A 20703-nucleotide genomic window follows, 5' to 3' on the forward strand; every position below is an offset into this window, starting at 1 on the left:
CTAGAGAGGTAATCTGCTGAGCTGTTTTGGGTTAAAGTCTGCAGCTTTGGGGGGGTGGCCTAGACCTGGGTCTGAGTTGCAGCAGGCTGGCGTATCTGGCTCAACAAGGCAGGGTTCTGGAGTCCCAAGGAGGTCTCTGTGATCCAAACCATCACAGGGGGATGCAACCAGGTGACACTTTGCCCGGGAGGCGCAACAAACAACAGCAGGAGGAGCAACAGGCATGTCACACGTCGGGCCTCTGGAAGCTGGGCAGTCTGCTGTGGGGCACTCGGAGAGAGGGGAGTCCGGGGTGTCCAGCCCAGGATCCCCCAAGATGGACTTTGCTGAAAGTTACTGATTTCTGAGCTAACAAGTTCTGTTCTACATTCTGTTCCTTCGACAAATAAACCTTTTGTTTTACACGCTGGCTGAGAGTCACGGCTGACTACAGAGTGGAGGTGCAGGGCCTTCCCGGCTTCCTCACAAATGCCTCCTTCACCGTGGGGGTTTCCACCGTGACTCGGATGATGCGGGGGTTGGCGGCGATCACTATCAGGCAAGGGTGATCTCTCCGCTCTCAGCCATGCTTAGTGAGGCTCAGGGATGGCCGAGGAGAGCCGGAGTGCAGGGGGGCTGTGTTTGCTTCACTGTGGTAATATTCTTAGTCTTGTTCTTGTTCCTGTGATCACAGATCTACGGGTGGGGAAGCAGAAGAAGGGAACTGACCTCCCCTTGCCCTGCGTAATGCCAGAATCCAGGCCCAAATCATGCATACCAGCCCCTACTTTTCTACTCCCCGCCATCTCGGCCAACTGTGACATCACCGATGACATCTTTGTGAGTAGCCCCTACCTCCTGCTCCCCGAAATGGGCAGACCCCAGAAAGATGCTGATCCATTGGAGAGGGCTCAGAGAAGAGCCACGGGAATGAGTAAAGGCTTAGAAATGCTGCCTGATAGTGACAGGCTCAAAGAAAACAATCGGTTTAGTAACAAAGAGACAGTTAAGTCTGTTCACAGTGTGTAAGTATCTACACAGGGAACAAACATTTAACAATGGGCTCTGCTCCCTAGCAGAGAAAAGTCTCAAACTATCCAATGCTGGAAGTGGAAGCTAAAGACATTCAGACTGGAAATAAAGTGGAGATTTCTAACAGCGAGGGGAATTAACCATTAGAACAATTTACAAGGGTTGTGGTGGATTCTCTATCACTGACCATTGTTCAATCAAGACGGGATGTTTTTCTAAATCTTCTGCTCTGGGAATTATTTGGGGGCAGGTCTCCAGTCTCTGAGGTGCAGGGAATCAGACTGAATGAGCACAATGGTGCCTTCTGGCCCTGGAAGTAATGAATCTGAGAATAACGAGGATGTGAAGCCAGCAATGGGCCAGCTCCCTGTGTTAGGCCTGGTCTACACTATGAGTTTAGGTCAAATTTAGCAGTGTTAAATCTAATTAACCTGCACCCGTCCACACAACGAAGCCCTTTACTTTGAAATAAAGGGCTCTTAAAATCGATTTCTGTACTCCTCCCCAACGAGGGGAGTAGCGCTGCAATCAACATTGACATTTTGAATTAGGGTTAGTGTGGCCGCAATTTGACGCAATTGGCCTCCGAGAGCTATCCCACAATGCACCATTGTGACCGCTCTGGACAGCAGGTATCTTCCCTGATACCAGCCACACGGTGGGGGAGGGATAAAGCAATCATCCCAGAGTATTGGATGCGGGGGGTTAGTTTGGTTTCTGCTGTTGGATATTAACAGGAAAACCACAGCACTCAATGGGCTTTGCTTGGTATGTGGGAAAAGAGGGCGCTGCTTTTAGGAAGGTTGCAGAAGCCGAAAGACAGTGGCTTACCATGGCTGCATGCAAGCCGAAATCTGTTGCCTGGACCTGTGTCTGTGATCTCTAACACCAAAGCCACAGACACTCAATATTAAGATGCAAAATGCGACCTTGTACCAAAATCACATGTGCTATATAATGTGAATAGTGTTGTTCACCGTGAAAGAGTATAAGCATTGTTCTGTAAAATGTATTTTTTTAAATACTTCTCTCCCTTTTTTCCAGAGCTGCAAATTTTTCAAGCCTCCCTCCTCCGTCCTGAAGGCTATCTCAGATAAGGCGGTGAAAAAAAGGACGCGAGATGAAATGTTCTCTGAAATCATGGAATCTACTCGCAATGAAAGAGCTCATCTGAATGAGTGGAAGGATACGGTATCAAAGTACAGGAAAGATGCCAGAGAATGTGAGGCCATGAGGGACGCTCGAGATGAGAGGTGGCAGGCTGCAATGCTGGGGCTGCTGTGTGATCAAACGGACATGCTCTGGCATCTGGTGGAGCTTCAGGAACAGCAGCAGGATCACAGAGTGCCTCTACAGCCCCTGTATAATCACCGTCCCCCCTCACCATGTTCGATAGCCTCCTCACCCAGATGTGTAAGAATGCGGGGGCTGGGGGGGAGGCTCCATGCACCCGCCCACTCCACCCCAGTGGACAGCCCAAGCAAAAGGTTGTCATTGTTTTGAACGTTTTTAGTGGCCTTTTCCTTCCCTCCTATCCTCCTCCCAAACCCCACCCAGCCTAGCTTGTCAGTTCTCTTCCTATGTTTATAATCAATTAATAAAGAATACATTATTTTTAAATGATAGTGACGTTATTTGAAAGCAAGCTATGATGGAAGGGGGGGAAGTGGGTTGCTTACAAGGAATGAGTCAATCAAGGGGGCGGGTTTTCATCAAGGAGAAACAAACAGAACTTTCACACCGTAGCCTGGCCAGTCATGAAACTGGTTTTCAAAGCTTCTCTGATGTGCAGTGCTTCCTGGTGTGCTCTTCTAATCGCCCTGGTGTCTGGCTGCGCATAATCAGAGGCCAGGCAATTTGCCTCAGCTTCCCACCCTGCCATAAAGGTATACCGCTTACTCTCACAGAGATTGTGGAGCACACAGCAAGCAGCAATAACAGTGGGAATATTGGTTTGGCTGACGTCTGAGCAAGTCAGTAATGTGCACCAGCGACCCTTTAAACGTCCAAATGCACATTCTACCACTATTCTATATTTGCTGAGCATGTAGTTGAACAGCTCCTGACTACTATCCAGGCTGCCTGTGTATGGCTTCATGAGCCATGGCATTAAGAAGTAGGCTGGGTCCCCAAAGATAACTATAGGCATTTCAACATCCCCAGTGGTTATTTTCTGGTCTGGGAAGTAAATGCCTTGCTGCAGCCATTTAAACAGATTAGTGTTCCTGAAGACGCGAGCGTCATCGACTCTTCCCGGCCATCTCACGTTGATGTTGGTGAAACATCCCTTGTGATCCACCAGTGCTTGCAGCACCATTGAAAAGTACCCCTTGAGGTTTATATACTGGCTGCCCCGGTGCTCCGGTGACAAGATCAGGATATGGGTTCCATCTATCGCCCCACCACAGTTAGGGAATCCCATTGCAGCAAAGCCATCCACTATGACCTGCACTTTTCCCAGAGTCACTACCTTTGGTAGCAGCAGCTCAGTGACTGCTTTGACTACTTGCATCACAGCAGCCCTCACAGTAGTTTTACTCACTCCAAATTGATTCCCGACTGTCTGGCGTTGCAAGCTTCCACAGGGCTATCGCCACTCGCTTCTCAACTGTGAGGGCTGCTCTCATCTTGGTATTCTGGCACTTCAAGGCAGGTGAAAGCAAGTCACAAAGTTCCATGAAAGTGCCCTTATGCATGCAAAAGTTTCGCAGCCAGTGGGAATCGTCCCACACCTGCAACACTATGCGGTCCCACCAGTCTGTGCTTGTTTCCCGGGCCCAGAATCCACGTTCCATGGCTATAACCTGCCCCATTAACAGCATGATCTCCAAAGCCCCAGGGCCCGCGGTTTCACAGAATTCCATGTCCATGTGCTAATCACTCTCGTCACCGCGCTGTCGTAGCCGACTCCTCCTCGCCTGGTTTTGCAGGTTCTGGTTCAGCATAAACTGCACGATAACGTGCGAGGTGTTTACACTGTTCATGACTGCTGTCTTGAGCTGAGCGGGCTCCATGCTTGCTGTGGTCTGGCGTCTGCACAGTTCATCCAGGAAAAAAGGCATGATACTGTTGTCTGCCGTTACTTTCCCAGAGGGTTGGGGACGATGTACCCAGAAACACCCGTGACAATCTTTTTGGGACCATCAGGCATTGGGATCTCAACCCAGAATTCCAATGGGCGGAGGAGACTGTGGGAACTATGGGATAGCTACCCACAGTGCAACGCTCTGGAAGTCGATGCTAGCCTCGGTATATGGATGCACACCGCCGAATTAATGTGCTTAGTGTGGCTACATACACTTGACTTTATAAAATCAGCTGCCAAAAATTGAATTCTGTAAAAGCGGAGTAATCCCGTAGTGTAGACATACCCCTGGATACTCCTTGGCCTTGGTGAGATGTCTGGCCTAGTTAGTAAGCTCCTCGGGGCAGGAATCACAACTGAGTTTGGGATATGCCTGGCACAGGCCTTTGGGCCCCAATGGAAACACGATTAAATAATAATAATAATTTTGAGCTGTTTCATCGGTGGATCTCGAAGCACTCTACAAAGGACGTCAGTATCATTATTTCCATTTTGCAGATGGGGAAACTGAGTTACAGGGAAGCAAAGTGATTTGCCCAAGGTTCTCCAGCAGGTGGTGGCAGAGCTTTGGGATAGAATGCAGATCTCCTGAGTCCCACCCCAGATTCACAGCCTGTGTGGATGTCATCCAGGGTCTATATCTCCCTGCCATGCAGACCCTTTAGCCTGGGGTTATAGGACTGGCCTAGTGAGAAAGGAAAGATCCATTTTCTCTTGTCATTTAGTGATGTACAGCGGGAAAAAGAGGTAACTAACTTAGATCTGGTGTATAACGGGGTCTGTAACTAACTCTCTGCCTGCCTCTTTCCTCCCAGAGCCAGAGGGTCCCCCACCCCCCAGCCAGAAGCTACTGGAAAGATGGGGAAAATTAAACAGGTTGTGAACTTCCACTTCATTGAGTTACAAACCTGCCCCTGTCCTGCCTCCACTGCACACCCTGGGTCCACCCTTGCAAAGGTGGCAGCCCCCAGCCGGGATCCTCCCATCCCAAGGTATCAGCCCCCTTGAGCCCACTCTGCCCCCAGAAATTTCCTCATCATAAAGTGAGCTGGATAAGTTGATGGAGGGGATGGTATAATGAGATTGCCTACAATGGCATAAGGCCCATCTGAGACTGCTAGCAGCAAATATCTCCAATGGCCTTAAAAGATAAACACAATATGTTGGGAAGAGTTAACACAGGTATTGTAAAGGGAAATCATGCCTCGCCAAGCTACTAGAATTCTTTAGGGCATCAACAAGAATGTGGAGAAGGGTGATCCAGTGGCTATAGTGCATTTGGACTTTCAGAAAGCCTTTGACAAGACATCTGTGTGTGTCTAGTTTGCATATCAATTCTAGCTCAGCAGTCTCTCGTTGGAGTCTGTTTTTGAAGTTTTTCTGTTGTAATATAGCCACCCGCAGGTCTGTCACTGAATGACCAGACACAATCAACTCCGGTTTGAATAAGGACTGGGAATGGCTGAGCCATTACAAACATTGATTCTATCTCCCCTTGTAAGTATGCTCACACTTCTTATCAAACTGTCTGTACTGGGCTAGCTTGATTATCAATTCAAAAGTTTTTTTTCTCTTAATTAATTGGCCTCTCAGAGTTGGTAAGACAACTCCCACCTGTTTATGCTCTCTGTATGTGTGTATATATATCTCCTCAATATATGTTCCATTCTATATGCATCCGAAGAAGTGGGCTGTAGTCCACGAAAGCTTATGCTCTAATAAATTTGTTAGTCTCTAAGGTGCCACAAGTACTCCTGTTCTTCTTTTGGCGGATACAGACTAACACGGCTGCTACTCTGAAACCCGTACCTGGGATGCCAGTCAGGATGTAAGTTAAAGCGTCAAAAATGGTGCGATTGTCAGCTGGCATCATGTACCATCACTTGGATCTTCTATTCAGTTTCCAGGAACTAACAGCAAAAGAGACAATCAGTGAGAACTCGAATGTCAGCTAGGACTGGAATGCATTTGTTACAGTGTCACGGGTTCCCCCATAGGTGCCACCAGGAACTGGGGTTTCATTGAGCCCTCTGACCCTGCATTCCCTCTCATTGTGCTGCTGTGACAAGCTGCAGACCTGCTCCCGATCTCACACTTACACCAGCACACCCACAGGTAGGGACACACCCAGCTGCAGTTACATGCAGGTTCTAACCAGCCGCTGCTTGTGAACCAACAATAGAGAGGCTGCAGCCAAATTAACCACCAGCTTCCCAGATTCATACCCCACACTGGAGTATAAACCCAAAATGTTACAGTCTTATCCTGCACAGAGAACTGAACAGTGTAAGCTCATAGAATTCGCCCCCTCCCTGAATGTGGAAAGGAATATACAACAGCCTTTGCCCCTCGAGCTCTGATTTTCCCATGCACTTCATTCCAACTCATTAGTTTAGATAAATCAAAAACAAGTGTATTAACTACCAAAGAGAAATTTTAAGTTATTATAAGGGATAGCAAACAGATCAAAGCAGATTACCTGGCAAATAAACAAAAATGCAACCTAAGCTTAATGTAAAATCTTAAAATCTATCTTTCCTTGTTAATAAACTTGTTCTGTTATAATCTAAACCAGTGAGCTTTGACTGGAGTGCTTGGGGGAAATCTCGGCTTGGTTATCCCAAGTGTGCGTGCTCCTCTTCACATTGAGTGAGAGGCGACCGGGTATTAAACACACATACTGGCCAGATTTGACCAGGGCAGGACGGCACTGCTCTGGGGTCCTACCTGGAAAGCTGGTGGTCAGAGAGCCTGCGTGTAATTGTAGCTGGGTGTGTCTCTACCTGTGTGAATGCTGGTGAAAGTGGAGGCTCAAGGGCTTTGCAGCATGTCAGAGCAGTACAGGGTGAGTGGGAGCCCAGGCTGGTGGGTCAGCGGGCTCAGTGGTACCCCAGTTCCAGATGGCACCGTGGGGGGAACCCATCACAAACAGGATCAAAGCAGCCCTTATAATTGGCTGCTTCTGGATTATACAGTTCGGACATTCACATCTATGCTGCTTAAAACCAGCTAATTTCTGCGAACCAGAATTGACTCAGTCATGGGGTCCTCATTGATTTTAACAGAAGTGTTGCCTGAGTGAAGGCCTTGGGATTCGGGGTACAGAATATTACAGGACCTGAGTAGATTTACTCTGAACAGTCACATTAACCACATGACCCAGTCCAGAGCCCACTGAGTTAAACAGCAAGACCCCCAGTGACTCCCGCGGGAGTCGATCAGGGTAACCCGGTGACTTCTTCCTAACACAGAACCTCAGCGCGATCACAGGAGCGTTATCTCAGTGCCCCGGCTCCCGTCCTGCCCCTGCACTCAGAGTTACACACCCCCAGTCTATCCAACCCCAGCTCAAACATTGCACAGATTTCATGTGTTTCCATTCGCCCCTTCACAGATTAATTCCATGCAAACGACTCACCAGGCTCCGGCCCCAGCTGGGGAGGAGGAATCTCTGCCTGTGACCGGGTCGGGGAGCTGCAGGCGGCGGGGAATCTGCACTGACCAGGGCTGAGTACAGGGATATTTATACTGCTGCCCTGGGATTCCCCGGGGGGGCTCAGAGCCAGCAGAGAGCCCCTGGGACCTGCCTCTGAGACTGACTTAGGTGGTGAAGAGCAGCAGAGAATTAACCCTTTCCTCCTCTCACCTGTTTGATCTGATCATTTCTCCTTTTGTACGTTATTTACAAATGTCCTTGTGACACTGAGGCCCACGGCAAAGAGTTCCCTGTTCCTTGCAAACAGCTCACATCTCAGGGCTGACAAACTCACTACACCACACACAAGGCTTATGGAATATTTACCCATAAAGAGTAGCATGTGAGGTGTGTGCAGAAAGCTCATAACTTGCCAAGCTTCATAACTATTGCAAAAGGCATGTCCAGGTAATAGTTAAGGATGATGACCATTCCATGAGGGCGTTGTCACCCCGCCCTGGTTAGCCGGGGATGTAATGCCGGGCTCAGTTCTCCACCCTTGCTCCAGCCGAAGATTATCAATGGAAAAACATTAGAGACAACTGCAAACAATCAACACCTCTTGGAGGTAAATGAGCGAACATCACAACAGATGGGGTTGCCTTGCATATAAACAGAGAGAACATACTGTTTCAGGATAACACAGAGTAGAGTGAGGCCCTCTGTATCCTTTCACTAAGGAGACATCTCGTGGTGCGGGGACGTTTTCATGAAAAATTGGATACTGGTTCTTATGAATCCAGAGAGCTATGCAACAGACTAAACTTGGAGGGGGGGGAGGGGGGAAGGAGAACCTACTTTATTAGCTAGCAAAGGGAACTATTGACCCAAGTTCTCATTTTGTGATTTTATATTGTAAACATTTGTTTCCACCTCTCTCTCGTTTCTAGTTAACTCTCCTTTCTTCTTAATTAAACAGTCTTGTTTTATTATAAGTGCTCACAAGCACCGTGTGTAATACAGGAGTGGTGATTTACGGCAAAACTCATTGTGACATACTATAGTGATGTTCCCCTGGTATTATCTGGACTGGTGATCGCTAGGGCTCTCCAATCCTCGACTCTGGGAGCCACCCGTACCCCGCTTTGCTGTGAGAACCCCCACTCCAGGTCTGTACCAGCACAGCCTCTAGCACGTAAGCTGCTCCCAGCTACATGAGTCAGCACTTTTGTACAGGTGCTGCTTGCATTGTGCAACCGAAAGACACTAGCCAATATCTGCAGTCCCAGACCCAACCCCAGGAACCTCCCTCTTGCATTATCCAATTATGCACGCTGGACATTGCAAGCTTATATGAGTTCATCTGTTTAACAAAATAATTGATATGTACCAGGATTGCTATCCCAAAGGGAGTCCCTGACACGCTTCAAACCAAACGCACTGCTTCAGGTAGAATCAACACACACATTTATTAACTACAAAAACGTCCAACTCGGCTCTCTGGGCTGTTTCTCTGACTGCTGTGGCTGCTCCCAGCATGGGCCTTCTCCCTGGGATGTTTCTCTGACCGCACCGGCTCTGCCTGGCCTGGCTCTGCTCCCAGCTCAGCCCAGGATTCTGTTTTCTCCTTAGCTTGGCCCACTCTGGCCCAGGCATCCCCAGCTCACACGGAGGATGGGACCCTCCTGACCTCCTCATTGGCCTTCCTGTGCTGTCAATCAGGCTGACTGGGAGTGTTGGCCTCTTCCCATTGTCCCTGGGGCCTGTCACTCTCAGGGGCCTGGTTTCCCATCGGCCATTCATTTAGGTACTGAGAAAGGGCCAATCATAAATCCTCACTAAGTTTTACTGAGGGGCCAACAGTCCCCTTACATTCCCCTCTGCTAAAATTCTGCCACAGCCATTATATTAACACCAGCACATCTGGGCCCCATAGTAACAAGATTAAGCAGCATCACTTTATATAAAAAAGCCATTAACAATCAATAAAAGAATATTTAACATCCAATGTCCACTTCTTTTTACTACACATGACAATATTCATTAAAACATCACTTAGAACAAATAACCTAATCATCTCTAGGTTTAACAGGCAGTACACCCCTGGTGGTTTCCTGGACCTTCTTAAACCTGGTGGCTTGTTACCCAATTTTTCTATTCCCCTGTCCCCATTTTCATCAGGGTTTGGGTTTGCCCCATTGGTTTCAGTCTCCTTGGGACACACTGCTCTATCCCTCCTACAAGCCCTGATCAGACTATAAGTCCAATATTTAACTGGTCCCTATGCACAACTCTCTGAGGACCTCCTTGTCCAGTCTGGATAGTGTAAACCGGCAGTTTGGGATTGTTATGGGTGACCACTGAACTGGTATATGGTTACCAGGTCTGTTGAGAGCCCCACTGAACTTTTCCTACTTTGGGCTGCAACTTTAGTTTTAGTGAGAGCAACTTTGCCAGCTGTTTTGGCCTGTCATGGACACCTTTCAGCCAGACATTGAAATTGGTCACCTCATCCTTAGAAAAAAAAAGATTTCTTGATGCTTCTCTGGCAGCACTCTTAAGTTAGCCATCTGCACAAGAATCAGCCCTTGGAGCACCGTTTGAACAGGAACTGGAAGCCACATGCCATCCAGAATCATATCTTTTACCACATCAATAATCCACATCTGCATTTCCATGCATGCCAGGGCCAAGGAAACATTGCTCTGTAGGACACCAACAGCCTGCAAGCGGTGGAGGTGATCCTTTTCTTAGGATTGTTCTCATTCCCCTAAAACCTGTGCCACCCCATTCTGTATGGAAATTAGCTGATCTAAGGATACCTTCAGGGGCACTGCTAAATCCTTTAGGTGTTGACCCATAGCTTTCATTTTATTTTCAGCCACCTCCTCATTTATATATAAAGAACTCCTACCCCAAAACCATGTGTTACTAAAATATCCCTTTCCTTTCAGTCCAAATGGGGTCTGGGAATATCGTGAAGTTTTATCCAATTCCTCAAGCCCTTATACTATGATTGAATAAACTTTCCACAGTGGGGTTCTATTACTGAAATATTTGATAAGGTATGATCCACAATTACCTTCTTCAGGGTGTGGGTTGGATTAATTACCAATTTGTTCTTTATGTTGGTTTCAACCACATATGCTCCAGTTTAATTATTTACAGGTGGTTCCAAAATCCACACCTCCATGCATTTTACTCCATGGGGTTCCTGAAGGAGCCATTTTCCTCTCATAATGGGTTACATAGAATCATAGGATCATAGGACATTAGGGTTGGAAGAGACCTCAGGAGGTCATCTAGTCCAATCCCCTGCTCAAAGCAGGACCAACACCAACTAAATCATCCAAGCCAGGGCTTTGTCGATCTGGGCCTTAAAAACCTCTAAGGATGGAGATTCCACCACCTCCCTAGGCAACCTTGCTGTGTCATCTTCCACCACTAAAAACAGCCTAGCTTCTTCCTCTTTGGAAATCCTTTCAGGTATTTGAAGGCTGCTATCAAATCCCCCATCTCTGCTCGCTATTCTCTTCTGCAGTCTAAATAAGCCCAGTTCCCTCAGCCCCTCCTCATAAGTCATGTGCCCCAGCCCCCTGATCATTTTTGTTGCCTTCCGCTGGACTCTTTCCAATTAGTCCACATCCTTTCTGTAGTGGGGGGCCCAAAACTGGACACAATACTCCAGATGTGACCTCACCAATGCTGAATAATAGCTGCCAACTAGACATCGAGACATTGATCACTGTCCATTGAGCCAGATGGTCTAGCCAGCATTCTATCTACCTTATAGTCCATTCATCCAATCCATACTTATTTAACTTGCTAGCAAGTACACTGTGGCAGACCGTATCGAAACTTTGCTAAGTCAAGATAAATCACATCCATCGTTTTCCCCATATCCACAGAGCCTGTTATCTCATAATAGAATAAAGACTTCCCTTGATCTTCTGGCAATGCTCTTTCTAGTGCAGCCCAATATGCCGTTAGCCTTCTTGGCAACAAGGGCACATTTTTGACTCGTATAGATTTGTAGAATCATAGAATATCAGCTTTGGAAGGTGTGACTGGTTGGATCACAGAAACCCCTTTGGGGCTGCCAACTGATGTGCCAAGACTACTACTGCCCCTGCCTTTCCTGCCAGCTTGGGACTCCGGAACCCTGCCTGGTTGTGCCAGACACGCTTGCTGGTTACAAACACAGACCCAGGTCTGAACCACGTCCCACAAACTGCAGACTTAACTGAAAGCAGCTTAAGAACCGTTCCTGTCTCTGACACTCAGATGCCCAACTCCCAATGGGGTCCAAACCCCAAATAAATTCATTTTACCCTATATAAAGCTTATACAGGGTAAACTCAGAAATTGTTTGCCCTCTATAACACTGATAGAGAGATATGCACAGCTGTCACCCCCCCACACATACTGTGGATTAAATAATAAGAAAAAAGTGATTTTATTAAATACAGAAAGTAGGAATTAAATGGTTCCATGTAGTAACAGACAGAACAAAGTGAATTACCAAGCAAACTAAAATAAAACATGCAAGTCTATGCCTAATACAGTAAGAAAGTTATTACAGATGAAACCTCACCCTCAGATGTTCCAGTAAGCTTCTTTTACAGACTAGACTCCTTCTAGTCTGGGTCCAGCGATCACTCAGACCCCCGTGGTTACTGTCCTTTGTTCCAGTGTCTTTCAGGTATCCTTTGGGGTGGAGAGGCTATCTCTTGAGCCAGCTGAAGACAAAATGGAGGGGTCACCGAGGGTTTTAAATACACTTTCTCTTGTGGGTGCACACTCCTCCTTCCCCCTATTTAGAATCCCAGCTACAAGATGGAGTTTTGGAGTCACATGGGCAAGTCACATGTCTATGCATGACTCAGAACTTAGAGGTAGCAGCCGTGGTTCAGATGCTACCTTGAATGTCCTCAGGTAGACTTCTTATAGGGATTGGAGCCTTCCAAGATCCATTGTCCATTAAGTGTATCTTGACTGGGCACTTAACTTGCACATTCCTCTCTAAAGAAGCTGACCAAATGCCTTACTAAGGCTACTTAAAATCAAACCAATACACAGCCAATATTCATAATTCAAATACAAAAATGATACATGCATACAAATAGGATGAATAGATTCAGTAGATCATAACCTTTACAGAGATTTGTTACATGGGACATGTAGCATAAAACATATACCAGTTATGCCATATTTACATTCATAAGCATATTTCCATAAAGCCTTATGGGGTGCAATTAAATGCTACAGTGCTGGGCTGCTGTGGTGTTTTCCCTGCCACAGGGATGTTAAGTTTAATTATATTATGGTCACTATTACCAATGCTTCTCTTAGGACTAAATCAAGAACTGCCTTTCTACTTGTGGGTTCCACGGGCTAGCTGCTCCAAGAAGCTGTCCTTTAAGGTGTCAAGAAATTTTATCTCTGCATCCCCTCCTGAGGTGACATGTACCCAGTCAATATGGCAATAGTTGAAATCCCCCATTATTATTCAGGGTTTTTTTAATAGCCTCTCTAATCTCCCTGAGCATTTCACAGTCACTATCACCATCTTGGTCAGATGATTGGTAATATATCCCTACTGCTATATTCTTACTATTCAAGCATGGAATTACCATCCATACAGATTCTATGGTACAGTTTGTTCATTTAAGATTTTTATTTCATATGATTCTATGCTTTCTTTCATATATACTGCCACTCCCCCACCAGCACGACCTGTTGCATCCTTCTGATATATTTTGTATCCTGGTATTACTGTGTCCCATTGATTATCCTCATTTCACTAAGTTTTTGTGATGCCTAGTATATCAATATCCTCATTTAATATGAGGCACTCTAGTTCACCCATTTTATTGTTTAGACTTCTGGTATTTGTATATAAACACTTTAAAAAATTGTCACTTTTTAACTGTCTGACATTTCATGATGTAATTGAATGGGACTCTTTTTCATTTGACTCTTTCTTATCAGATCCTACCTATATTTTATCGTCCAGGCTATCGTCCTTACTAGGACATAGAGAATCCCCATTAATAGATCCTCCCCTAAGTGATGTCTCTGTCCAAACCACGTAGTCCGCCGCACCTGTAGGCTTCCCCCCACCCCTGCGCTTAGTTTAAAAACTGTTCTATGACCTTGTTCATTTTAAGTGCCAGCAATCTGGTTCCATTTTGGTTCACATGGAGCCCAGCCTTCCTGTATAGGTGCCTCCTTTCCAAAAAGGTTCCCCAATTCCTAATAAAACTACATCCCTCCACCATCATCTCACCTATGCATTGAGACCCTGCAGTTCTTATTGTCTTTTTGGCTCTGTGTGTGGAAATGGAAGCATTTCAGAGAATGCCACCATGGAGGTCCAGGATCTCTCTATCCTTTTCTATGTCATTGGTACCTCCCCAGCACTACACATAAGTCTATCTAGAGGCCTCAAGAGATCCATAGCTTTCACACCTGGCAGGCAAGTCACCATGCTGTTCTCCCGGTCATTGCAAACCCAGGTATCTATGTTTCTAATGATCAAATTCACCAAAATTATTACCTGTCTCTTATTAAAAGAAGTTCCATCACATGGAGTGCTATCCTCAGTATGAGAAGGTTCCATGACATCATCTGGAAGGAAGGTCCCAATTGCTCCAGTTTCATGTTCTCCTTCCCTGAGACTTTCATCCTCCTCAACAGCACAGAGGCTGTCAGTCCGTGGGTGGGACCATTTCACTCTGTCCCGGGAAGTCTTATCTATGTACCTCTCTGTCTCCCTTAGCTCCTCCAGTTCAGCCACTCTGGTCTCCAAAGCCCATACATGGTCCTTAAGCACGTAACTCCCACTGATTTGCATGTTCAGAAGCTCAGCTGATGGGCTGGTGAGAGATGTCTATTTCCACGTAGGATTGTCAGCTGTGAACCCTCTTCTGGAGCAAGGTGCCTAGGAAAGGTCAGCGTTTTCTATTGAGAGACGCGAGAGAGATGTGGGAGACTCAGATCCAAAATCTTTGTTCTATCTGCTTTGGAGCAGAGACATAAACACAGGTCTCCCACATCCCACGGGAGTGACCTGAGCACCCTGCAAATGGCTATTCTGGGAGGGGTGCTCAGTCTCTCCAGTTTGAGCTGTTCCACTTTATACAAACAAACATTCAGTGGAGCAGGGATTTGAATCTGGGTCTCCCACATTCCAGGTGAGGGTGATAAACCGCTGAGCTATGGGATGTTCTGGGTGTGAACATACATGGACACACATGCAAACAGACACACACACAGACACAGGTACACACGGATGCACACACACTGACGCACATGCAAGCACACTCACAGTCCCACATGCGCACACACACCTGGAGCCACATGCACACACACACACACTTGGACCCACGTGCACACACAAAACAGAGAGACCCAGATACACACACGGACACACATGCACACACACATTCCCAACCTGCCAGGCCCCAACCAGGAAGCGTGGTCTGAGAACCCCTAACAGATTGGGGCTGCTGGGGAGATGGGCGGGGGAACACCTCGTTGGAGAATCCCACCAGAACTGAGGCCTGAGCTAAGACTCTGAGCAGCTTGTTAGCTGTGGGGCAGCGTCAGTGCTCAGGTTGCTTTGTGCAGGCTACTGGCAGAACCTTAGGCTCCTACAGGGTAAGGTAGCACATGAGCCGGGCTTTGAGGAAGGCAGCGGTGCCTAAGCTCAGTATTTATCTAAATGCCTTTGTGGATCCAGCCCTGGCCACCTTTCTAGAAGAAGCTTAAATCAAACACAAGTTAAGATTGTTCAAAGCCAAGGTCGCTCTCTGGCGATGCTTAGGGGAAACAGCCAAGTTCATGGACATCCACCTGTCACTTTTAAAGAACTCTTTCCTCCTTTCTGTGTACAAGGACCAGGCTCCCTGCAGCAAAACACATTTTTATCTGCTCTTCCCATCCTCCAGTGGCTCTAGTGTTCCTGCTGCTTGCCCTGCTAGAACCGGGGAACTGCCCCTTCCTCAGGTGGCTAGCAGCTGTAGCACCATCGTGGGATGAGAACATGGTGTGATGCTGTATGATTCAATATGACCATTTTTTATCATTGTTGCTATCACTGTTATAGAATTGCTACAAATCTTGTACAAAGTATGTCCTGTCTGGTGTCAATGGGAAAGTTATGATTTGTTAAGTGTTCCTGGGTGACATACCTCAGGTGAATAAAGCCAGGCAGTGATGTGTTGAGGGCCAACAAGGACACTTTGCTCTCACAAGGGCCATAGAAGAAACATGCCTCTGTAAGAATAAGATCAATAGCTGCACCTGTGAGTTATCAAGAATGTTAGGACAGGTGATATGGTCATGTGACCCTGGACTCCAACTTGGGCCAGTAACTGTCCACAAAGAGATGCTGTCGGCTTTGTTTGGGACAGTAAAATTCCACACACAGAACAGAGGATATTAAAGGACCCCTCAAACATCTCCATTTTATCTCCATTTCTCTGGGCTGGGTTTCCAAGAAGGAAGCTCTGAAGAAGGTTTGATGAACCCTGACCAGTTTGGGTAATTTCCAGAGATTCTTTTGCAAGTCAACAGTTTATTCCATTATTGCTATGATCCTAAAATATGAACTCTGAAAAATCACTCGTATGTATCTGATCCATTAAACATGTATATCCCTTCTTCTTTTCTTTTATTATTAAACCTTGAGAGTTTAGTTATTAACAGATTGGCAACAGCATGAGTACACTGCTCTACAGCCAAAATGCTTCTGAAATAAATGTAGTCAAACTTTACTAATTCTGGGTCACTGAGAACGAAAATGATGCTTAAAATTGTTGATTGGCTCTAGTTTTCAAGATATGCTATTGGGTCAGTATATACGACCCTTGAGTTGGGAATGGCGGACGATAAGTGAGTTATAAAGGGAAGGGATCTCAATTTAAAAAAGAAATGACTAAAATACATCTTTGCCTGGATCTATGAATAAATCTATGACTGGGTTTGGACAGTACTTGCTTTTTAGGCAAAACAACAAATGATGCAATCTGAAGCTGGTATTGCGTCATACATGATATGAATTGCATCATGTTATTCCTAGAAGTCATGGATGATGCAATCATAACGAAGCTTACATCACTCTGCTGAACAAATTGCCCTATATCAGCTCTAGAAATCAGACAGTGTCGTGCTCACTTATTTGTCAGTGTTTGATTTTGCAAAGGGACACATTTCTGTTTAGCCAAAGTGAGCAGAGATGCCTCGTACTTGTGTGAACAGTGCAGATAACTTCTCCTATGTTTGTGGTGAAGTGACTTTTGCATCACAAAAGCGCAGTATGACCACTATGGTTAAGAAAGCCTATCACCTTTATTTTGGCTGCAAAATTGGAGATCAGGACAAGAGGTGGGCCCCACACATATGCTGCAACACTTGTGCAACAAATCTTCGCCAGTGGTTGAACAGGAAAAGGAAATCTATGCCTTTTGCAGTGCCAATGATTTGGAGAGAATCAACAGATCATACAAGCAATTGTTACTTTTGCATGGTGCCTCCAGTTGGGAAAGGTGTGTCAAAGAAGAAAAAGTGGACTGTGCATTATCCAAACATTCCATCAGCTATACGCCCAGTAACCCACGGAGAAGGACTGCCGGTTCCTGATGCACCAGAATCATTCTCACTTGAGTCAGACGAGGAAGAGGAAGAGGATGAAACTTCTGGTCCTGAACCATCAATGTCACAGGACCCACATTTTCTCCCATCCTCCTCCTCTGAACCATACCTCATAACACAAGGTGAACTGAATGACCTTGTCAGGGATTTGGAACTACCCAAGAGTAAGGGAAAGCTGTTGGGCTCCAGACTACAGCAGTGGAATCTCCTGGCAGGTGATGTTAGGGTTTCCATGTTCCATGACCGTCAAAAGGTTCTGGTTCCATTCTTCTTCATGGAAGGTGATCTTGTAGCCTGCAACAACATCGATGGTGTGATCGCAGCCCTCAACATCGTTCACGATCCAGATGAGTGGAGACTGTTCATTGATTCATTGAAGACAAGTCTTAAAGCTGTTTTACTGCATAATGGCAATGTTTTGCCATCAATTCCAGTTGGTCATGCAGTCAATAAGAAGGAAACCTATGACAACATGAAACAACTTTTGAGGTGCATAAACTATGACCAACATCAGTGACAGCTTTGTGGCAATGTGAAAGTTGTTGCTCTCTTGCTTGGTCTGCAGACTGGATACACAAAGTACTGCTGTTTTCTCTGCGAATGGGATAGACGTGCAAGAGATTCCCACTACATCAAGAAAGATTGGCCACTCCGACAGTCATTGGAGCCTGGGAGGAAAAGTGTTCAGCATCCACCACTTATTGAATCAAGGAAGATTTTGTTACCACCCTTACACATCAAGCTGGGTCTGATGAAGAACTTTGTCAAGGCCATTGACAAAACACAAGCAGCTTTCAAGTACCTCCGTGGAAATTTTCCAAGGTTAAATAAAGCTAAGATAAAGGAAGGTGTCTTTGTTGGTCCTCAGATTCATGAACTTCTTCGAGATGATGCATTTGACCATGCACTGCGTGGCAAGGAAAAGACGGCATGGAAAGCCTTCCAGTTAGTGGCAATAAATTTTCTAGGAAACAACAAGGCAGACAACTACAGGTTGTTGGTGGAAAACCTCCTCAAGGCATACAAAAGCCTTGGTTGCAACATGTCACTAAAGATACAGTTTTTGCACTCTCATCTAGATTTTTTCCCACCCAACTGCGGAGCAGTGAGCGACGAGCACGGCGAGCGATTTCACCAGGACATTGCAACAATGGAGAAACGCTATCAGGGCAAATGGAGCCCATCAATGCTTGCAGACTATTGCTGGACAGTGACAAGAGATGCTCCATTTAATGAATACAAGAGACAAGCCAAGAAGCGCCGAGTAGACACTGAATAGGACTAAACTATGTGCAGAATAGTTTTTTGCCTTTTGTTTCATAATAAATTGTATTTATATAACCCTTTTGCTGATTTTTAAAGTGTTACATAAACAGGACAGGTGAAATATTATCATGTAAAGCAACCATAAACACATGAAAAGACCTAGGTTTACAATTTATGATTAAAACTCTACTATCTACACAATATACATAGACATAAAATGTAAAAACTTAAATATCTTAGAAACAGTAGCCAATCAGTTGTTTTAATTGTCATATTTGAATTCAGCACATCAAAATACAAAATAAATAGCACATTTTATCTCTGAAGCAGGCGACTTCTCAAAAATTGTAGACCAGTGTTATTGGGTAATATCTTAGTTATGTATTTGCCTTGAGATTAGAGGGACCCTCTATATGATGAAATTTGTTTTCACTAACAGCTCATTATGGAGTCCAATGTCCGGATGGTGAGCCGAAGGCTGGGATGTCTAAGGAGTTGGCATTTTTGGTTTCTAGTTAACCAATGTGGTGAAACAGAACTTTACATTTGTTGCTGGCTTGGTATAATGTAATGATAGAATAACCAACAGTCTGGGGTGACTCTGCCCAATTTCTAAGCGGTTTGTCCTGAATTTCACATCCTCAGCTGTGTACCACTGGAAAAGGGGGCAGGGCCTTGGAGGAATAAGCGGGGCAGGGCACAGGGCCTCAGAGGTCCAGTTAAAAGCAATTAGAAAGGTGGGAACCCTATGAGTTAATGAGCTGTACACAGACCAATTCCCCAGTCTGTCACATTGAAACTGCACAGGAAGGCCAGGAAAGGATTCAATGTCACTTTGACTGTCCAATAATTGATTCAGGGAAGAGGGCCCAGCACCGTCTCACCAAACAGCTCTGCATGGAGGTCAGTCTGAGAGCCACAGCACGAGGAGAAAAATTTAGATGTCTTTACAAGTAAAGAGCCGGAGCAGCCTGTCCCGGATCTGTTTGGTCCTCACACCGTAGATGATGGGGTTTAGCGTGGGGGGCACCAGGAGGTTCATGTTGCCAATGAGAACACGGAAATGCAGGGCCACATTGTGGCCAAAACGGTACGTGAGAGAGGAGAAGAGATTTGGGATGAGAAAGGCTAAGATGGAACAGAGATGTGAGCTGCAGGTCCCAAAAGTCTTGAGCCGGGCACCCTTTGTGGGGAGGCGGAAGATGGCCCTGAGGATCTGGGTATAGGACAATGCAACAAAAAACATATCCAGACCATTCACAAAGAATAGCACAAAGAGGCCGTAGTAACTACTTATGCGGGTATCAGCGCAGGCCAGTTTCACCACAGCTATATGTGCACAGTATGTATCGGGGATGATGTTAGTTTTGCAATATGGCCACTGCCTCGTCAGGATGAGATAGGGCAGTATGAGCATACCACCACGCAGCACCACAGCCAGGCCGATCTTGGCCACCATGGGGTTTGCCAGGAGGGTGGAATGTCTGAGGGGATCACAGATGGCCACATAGCGGTCAAAACCCATGGCCACGAGGATCCCAGACTCCATCACTGAGAACGAATGAATGAAGTACATCTGGGTGAGGCAGGCACTGAAATCAATCTCCCTCAAATTGAACCAGAAGATGCTCAGCATTTTGGGCAGGGTGGATGTAGACAGCACCAGGTCGGTGACAGCCAGCATGCAGATGAAATAGTACATGGGGGCACGGAGGCTCCGCTCCCTCTTCACGATGAACAGGATGGTGAAGTTCCCCAAGATGGCTATGATGTACATGATGCAGAAGGGGATGGAGATCCAGACATGAGCTGCCTCCAGGCCAGGAATGCCCAGCAGGATGAAGGTGGAGGGGTTGGTGAAGTCGGTTGTGTTGGAATCTGACATGGAGTAGGGGAGAAGGTGTCCAACTCTGAGACAGAACGGTGTCTCCTGCATGTACTGTACGTTCTTCTGAATTTGTGTATGTGCCCAGGCTCTACGGTGATGGTTGCAGTACAAATGCCTGAATGGAGAGGAAATGTTAATATGAGACAGTACATGCACAACTGAGGACTGTTCTCATGGGAGCAATTGGGGGAAGATTGGAATGGGAAGCAATATATAACATATGGGGAAAAAGGGAAAATAGAGAGCAAATAATACAAATTGGAATTTATGAATATTGATAAGGCATGCTAAAAACGTCATGGAAAAATCCATGCTTCGCAGGTTTAAGGATTACAAAAAGGAGGTTATAAAAGTATATTGAGAACAAAAGAAATCCTAGGA

General features: G+C 46.1%; 1 protein-coding gene across 1 annotated transcript; it reads right to left on the reverse strand.

The window, feature by feature from the left end:
• Positions 1–19371: 19371 nt before the first annotated feature.
• LOC103307132 (olfactory receptor 52R1-like) lies at positions 19372–20370 on the reverse strand. Its single transcript, XM_065549941.1, has one exon. The coding sequence runs from the start codon at positions 20368–20370 to the stop codon at positions 19372–19374; it is 999 nt and encodes a 332-aa protein (XP_065406013.1).
• Between the last annotated feature and the right edge of the window lie 333 nt (positions 20371–20703).

This window comes from Chrysemys picta, chromosome 1 (assembly GCF_011386835.1).
Source record: "Chrysemys picta bellii isolate R12L10 chromosome 1, ASM1138683v2, whole genome shotgun sequence".
Taxonomy (NCBI): domain Eukaryota; kingdom Metazoa; phylum Chordata; order Testudines; family Emydidae; genus Chrysemys; species Chrysemys picta.

Bases quoted from the DNA above. Each gene is read 5' to 3' on its own strand.
- LOC103307132 (XM_065549941.1), bottom strand. From the start codon at position 20,370: ATGCAGGAGACACCGTTCTGTCTCAGAGTTGGACACCTTCTCCCCTAC.